Source organism: Cygnus atratus, chromosome 2 (assembly GCF_013377495.2).
Source record: "Cygnus atratus isolate AKBS03 ecotype Queensland, Australia chromosome 2, CAtr_DNAZoo_HiC_assembly, whole genome shotgun sequence".
NCBI classification, from domain to species: domain Eukaryota; kingdom Metazoa; phylum Chordata; class Aves; order Anseriformes; family Anatidae; genus Cygnus; species Cygnus atratus.
Genome location: NC_066363.1, coordinates 126,334,674 through 126,340,884, shown reverse-complemented (window position 1 = coordinate 126,340,884; position 6,211 = coordinate 126,334,674). Strand labels below are relative to the sequence as shown.

At 38.0% G+C, this 6,211-nt stretch overlaps 1 protein-coding gene across 9 annotated transcripts in view; it reads left to right on the top strand.

Annotated features, from left to right (window-relative positions):
* The window catches only part of EYA1 (EYA transcriptional coactivator and phosphatase 1), a 165,867-nt gene that overhangs the window by 8,683 nt on the left and 150,973 nt on the right, over positions 1–6,211 (top strand). For 6 of the 9 annotated variants that reach the window (XM_035563142.2, XM_035563139.2, XM_035563137.2 and 3 more), the window contains exon 2: positions 3,716–3,825. The exons of 1 other annotated variant lie outside the window; for it this stretch is intronic. In XM_035563142.2, coding sequence (XP_035419035.1) covers positions 3,793–3,825 — 33 coding nt within the window. In that variant the 5' untranslated portion in view covers positions 3,716–3,792. Of the gene's footprint in view, positions 1–3,714; positions 3,826–6,211 lie in introns of those variants that run through there. 2 more of the 9 variants (XM_035563141.2, XM_050708739.1) reach the window with 2 other exon arrangements.

Genomic DNA, 6,211 nt, shown 5'->3' with positions numbered 1-6,211 from the left:
GCAAGAGACCTACCTGGGAATGTAGTAAATGTAGTGATCCTTTTCCAAGTGCTAAAAAGGAAACTTCCCAAATATAGTACCTAAAATCAAAACCATCAAGTTCCCAACATTAACCATAAAATATCACAGGCTATCACCTAAGCAGTAAAAAAAAAAAAAAAAAAAAAAAAAAAAAGTTCACATTTCACCCAGCCTCATAACTTCCTTCTTTCTTTCTATACCCAATGATAAAGCACATGTGGCTTTTATCTATTATTCTATTTTAGCAAATGGGTATGGGGTTTGGGAACATACAATCTTTATCTAGTCAGTTCATGAGAAAGCATGATCAGTCTGGCAATTTATAAAAAAAAAAAAAAAGGAAGCAAAAAGAAAAAAAGAGCACAGCTAATACTAAAAGTGACCTCATCTTGGAGAGTTTTGAAATGGCATGACTAGCCAGGAGGTTCTGCATCAGGGCAGCTCTACCGCTGTCACAGGAAAAGGGAAGAATGTTTAATCCCATCTCCTTCAGGCATCCTCGGAGATGAGAATCGGAAGGTGGCCCAAAGTATCATTGTGTTCCTGCTGTTTCTGATTGCAGTTAGTTTCCGTAGAGGCTCACTGCAGCTGAATGTGTGTTACGGCAGCCCTGGGACAGCTCTGAGATGCATATGTTAGTGGGAGAGTAGGGCTTGCATGGGAAATGCAAAGCTTTTATGGAGAACAGCTCGGCAAGTGTAAGAAATCGCGTTAAGTGTCCTTAAACGTCAGCATTGGTAAGTGCTGGGAGTCAGCCGTGGCCAGACACTTTTTGGTAAAACCCTTACGATCAGTGACATCTGTGCAAGACATCATCTCCACCATCATCGCCCAGTCCTCAGAGATTATTTCAGTGTGTCCCTAATGTGCTTAACGTCTGCCTCCCCTGTAACTGGCTGCTTGGTTTGGTCAGATTTCCAGGTAGGTGCTCAGCACACAGCAGAGGAGGGGGACAGGGACAGCCCTTATGGGACAAAGAGCTCGGTGAAGCTGCTGGCCCACCTCGGCAGCCTGGCCAGGGAGCCTTGGGCAACCTTACCGTGTCTGGCTGCAAAGGCAGGCATTACGATCTGTGCGTGCAGAGACAATCGTGCGGTGTTGGATAGCATTTTGGAAAGAAGGGAATAAAACCCACAGTGAGCCACTTTGTGTGCTTCTTTGCTCTTTGTGTTTTTATTCCCTTTAAAATGGTAATAGCTGCTTGGAAAAGGGGGATGCTGGTTATCAAGCCTGGTGCATGAGTGCTCCTTTATCTGGTTGGACTCCAACTGCTACCATCGTGTATTTAATAATAATATTTAACCAAGCAAATGATTTCAAAAGTAGTAGAGAAAAATAAAAAGGGATATGTATGCTCATGACTTCCCTTCAATTTAGATCTTGTCTGTCTCAATAATTTGAGGTATTTCCCCTCATATTCGATGGCATATTTTACATATAACAACTTCTCTGTAATAGATACTCTATGTAATTTAGATGTAATTTTTGATACATTAAAAACTCAAGGGAATTTAATTAGTTTTCATAAAGCTTTACTAAAAGTTAAAAATAACCTAAAATGACAATTATAATAGGGATAACAAAGTTGCTCTTGTTTAGGTTTAAAAGTTGATTTTTTTAAAAATCAAAATTACTTAATTACCTTGTAAATCAGCTGTTCTGCATTAACGTCTAAGCCCTCATGTTACTGCTAGCTTGATTCTGCTGCCAGAGGTCTCTAGTATCTGCCGAGGAAGACAAGTCTTTGCCCCTAAAAAGGGGAGGGTATATATAGGACCATTTCTTAAATCTCCTTTGTAATGGCTTGGAGGGGCAAAATATGCCAGAGCAATAGTGGGCTCTTTTGATGCTGATGTGTTATAGGAACCTCTCCCAGAGAGAGATACTGTTCCCTCAGCAGCTTCTGCAAGTTACTTTGTCTAATTACAATTGAACTACAGTATACACTAAAGAATATATGCTTTTTCCTTATGGGCTTTAATAGAAAATGCATTTTAAATGCAGACGATCACCAGTCTTGGTAAAGTTTTCTTTCCATTAGTAAAGAGAGCATTGCTGATCTGAAAATCTGTCAGGTCATCCACATACCAGCATTACATCAATTGACTTTTGAATATTTTTCCATTAGAAAAGGCTCCATTTTATTCCCTCGCTGAAGTGGCAGACTTTCAGCTAGTGCGGTTTTTCCATTTATTGAATTTTGCAATAAAAGAGTTTTTGAAACAGATGTCAGTCATTGCTTAGGAGTGAGGCATTGTTAGAGATCTGTTTTCTTCTGCTCTTTGCTATTTATTTATTTTTTAAGTCAAAAGAAATTCTTCTCTTCTCCCCCCATAATTTTAATTGTCACTTTTCAAAGCCCTGAATCATTTTCTAACCTATAATCTGTTGTCAGAACAAATATGAGCACCAAACCCTGATCTCACAGAAATATTTCAGATTAGCCATTGTTCTCAGCAGGAGCAGGACTGGATTAGTCTCTCAATTGTAAACCAGAAACAAGGGAGTGGACGTGTTACAGAAACATGTTTCATATTAGTATCTTCCTTAGGGTGTGGATTGGACCTGTTAACACTTTCTTAATGTTTAAATTTTATAAAAGTAGCTGAATTTGTGCAATGAATAGTGTCTGGTATAAATTTATAGTGCACAGAACAACTCATCTTGAAGGGCTTTTTTCTTTCTTGCAAAAATCCCATTCAGGTAGAAAGATGCAGAATAACATTATGTATCCTGATCCTGAAACATACATGTATCTTTGATATATAAGGACAAATTGAATATCTGCAGGCTATCAGATCGTCCCTTGTCATAGATGAGCAAACTGCTATAGTCACATCTCTGAGTACTTTAAAAAAAAAAAAACAGTTTTATATTTTTATTATCCTTTAGCAGACTGCATTTACCCCTGTCTATTAAAAAAGTGACATTTTGTCTAATATTTTTGTTAGCTTTGTTTGATTTATTTGAATGATTAGTTCTAAATTTTAGGAAGGTCACCCTGTATTATTCTAAAGAAAATTATCTCTGTAAGGAAACCATATTCTGAGCTGATATCTGTTGAGGGGGATAAGCATTTGTTAATTTACCTCAGTGCTTCACTGTTATTTTTAGCGTCAAAGAACATGGTTTCCAAAGGTGAGAGAACACAAAGCATCCCGTATTTATAATTTATGGGGTTAGGACTATAACCTAATGTAAACTTGAAGAGATTTAGTATAATAATATCCTTTGCTTGAGGGTAACGTTTTGAAAACTTCATGGATTTTTTCTTTTATCCTGGCTCAATCTACAATCATATTTCTTTGTTATTATTTCCTCTTAGCATTATAGTACAATTGACATTGATAGATAACAGGGAGAAGCTGAACTTCACAAAAAGAGGAAAAAAAAAAAAGCCTTCATGTATTGTTGGCACAGAAATAACGGCCGTGGAGGAGTTTCTGGCTGACTTTTATTTGTCTGCTGACAGCAAGCGCAACAGGGCTCTTGCTGACTGCCTTTGGCTCCTGTAGATCTGTAATAAACAGCTCAAGCATATATATTTATTCTATAGATTAATCCAATTTGTTGAAGAAATTTGCTCCTAACTTACGAATATGTGTTAGTTAATGGAAACTTTCAGATGGAAAGATCAGCTTTTAATTTCATGCCAATTAATTAATTCATCTACGTGGTACTGTCTTTTCCACAGGTGTGTGTGTGTACTAGGACTGTTTGAACCTCACTGTAACTAATAGTCCGTATGTAATTTGGAAGAAGAAATCTTCAATGGAAGACCCCCAGGGAATAAATGGGAAGTCTGTAAGTAAACAGCATGTCAGTCCTAAGAAAAAAGTGATTGCTTTTAAAGTAGTAATTATTTTTGTTGCAACCAAGTCGCTGGAAAGCTTTAGAAAGCCGCATGCACTTTTAATGATTGGAAGCAGTGGATGATGAAATTATTTCAGTGGTGAAGGCCTATGTGAAAGCTACATTGCTTTAGAAAATATGTATAGATTTAAAAACATTTTTCTTCAATAGTTCACATTGCAAGGTGATGATTGTTGCTTTCTCTAAGAAATATTCAGGTTGCTGCATTTATATTATTGTTAACATTTTGATCAGTTAGAGTTTTCATTCCACTGTCTGAAGTTATTTCATTTTGCCTATGTGAACTCCTAGCTGCAGTCTTGTGTACCATGGCAATTTTTTTTTCTTAAAAAAAAAAATTTTAGCATCTTTCTTGTTTCATGTCAATGCCTGTTTAGAAAGTCACAATGGTAATAATTTTTGAAAACTATCAGACATGGTTAATACCATTTTAAAATAATACTTCATGCACGGTCAAATGATTAGTGTATGTTATGGATTTGTTTAGTTTGTGATATCATTCTTGGCACTCAGTGAACACTATAATGCCATATAGATGGTTTTATTCTGGAATGTTTTAACAGAAACAGTACACATTAAAACTGCCCTATTTTTATGAGTTGTAAAATAATTCCAACAACTAGTATTTGGTAAATTTGATTAGACTTATTTCTTGCATTTTTTTCTGGCTTATTTTCTGCATTTGACAGTACTCTCTATCATCTCTCACTGTTTCCCTTGTATAACCAGTTTCCCCGACGCTTGTGTTAGTTTTTCACATAGCAACAGAGTAGAAAGAAATCAGCCACCTAATAACAAGCCTGCTGTGTTGTGTTTTTGTTGCACTTCTCGTCTAGTGTCATTTTTACTGTCTGAAGCAATATGGTTTTGATTATTTTCCAATGTTCATTTATTCCACAGTCTGTCTCTATGTGTACATTTGGGTATTTATCCATCGCTGCTACAGCAATGTGTGAAAGGGACCAATTCAGCCCTAGAGAAAGGAGTGGCCATGGTTACTGAGTAGTGCTAAACAGGGATGGTCCTTGTTGCAGTTGCAGGCATGGAGCTTTCAGCACCACCCAAGCCCAGTCCTTGTTGTATCCCAGATCAGGGTTTTCTCTGTGCATGAGAAGCCTTTTCCCGAAGCCAACAGGGTTTACTGCGGCTCCCACTGCAGTTCTGTCCCTCTGGATGGCCAGCAGAGCCTGTGCTTCTGGTGCTGCAGTGGGCTTGGGTCTAGTAATTGTCGGCTGGAGCCATATGTAATGACAAATGTAACTGTCACTCTGTCACTTAACATAACGGGAGTATTAAGGGAAATATTTGTTCATGGTTTGGCACTACCAGCACTCCTGTTGGGGTTATTCATTCCATTCCTTCTTTTCACCACTTAGTCCAGAGAGACTGTAAAACACTTCATCTGCTCAGAATTTCCCCTTGCATTACCCAAGTGGGTGGTAGTCATGAATGCTATCAGGATTATCAAAATCTAAAACAATAACTGCTGGATAGACTTGCTGCATTGAAAAGCACTTAGGCTTCTGTAACTGCGAGAACTGGACAGCCCCAAGGTATACGACCCAAGGCAGGATTACCACTGTGGTATTTTACCTATGGGCCACTGTGACTTTTCTGACTGCCAAGTCATTAGATAGGCTTAAAATTGTGGTAGTACACTGGTGGATCAAATCCTGCAATTAGGTCTCTCTTTAATTCATTCCTAGTTGGACAGGTTGCTACTTTTGCAACAGTCAGTAGGTAAATGTGGAGATTTCTTAAAATAGGTCGTCAGAAGTTAGAACAGTCTCTGTGAAAATGAAGATAATGGTGTGAACACTGTTTTTGTTTATTCTGCTCTTTGTGTGTGTATACGAGAAAGGGAGGGGGAGAGATAAACACTGCAGTTACAACACACAAACCAAAAGCTGTTTGTGGCTTTAGATCCCTAACACATATAGCCACTCCTAAAGCTTCTTGGTAGTCTACAGGAAAAGAGGAAAACTTTTCTGCAAGTGCCAGTTGAAAGATACTTTGATTATGGAACTTGCAAATGTAAACTTCCAATGCAAATTTCGCCGTGGAAGCAATTTCAAGTACACATAGGTAAGGGAGGAGCTTTATTCAGCAATTGAGAACTGAAAATATGTAATGTTTTAGGAAACCAGAGCTAGATGGACAATGGGGGAAGTAGCAGAAGACAGAAAAAGAAAAGGAAAAGGAAAAAAGTTTATCTGACAACACTGTGAAAGAATAGATGAGTAGATACTATGCCACTTTCTTTGACCAAGATCTCTCTGTTAGGTGCAAGACAGAATGGTGTTTCACCTGGGAATGC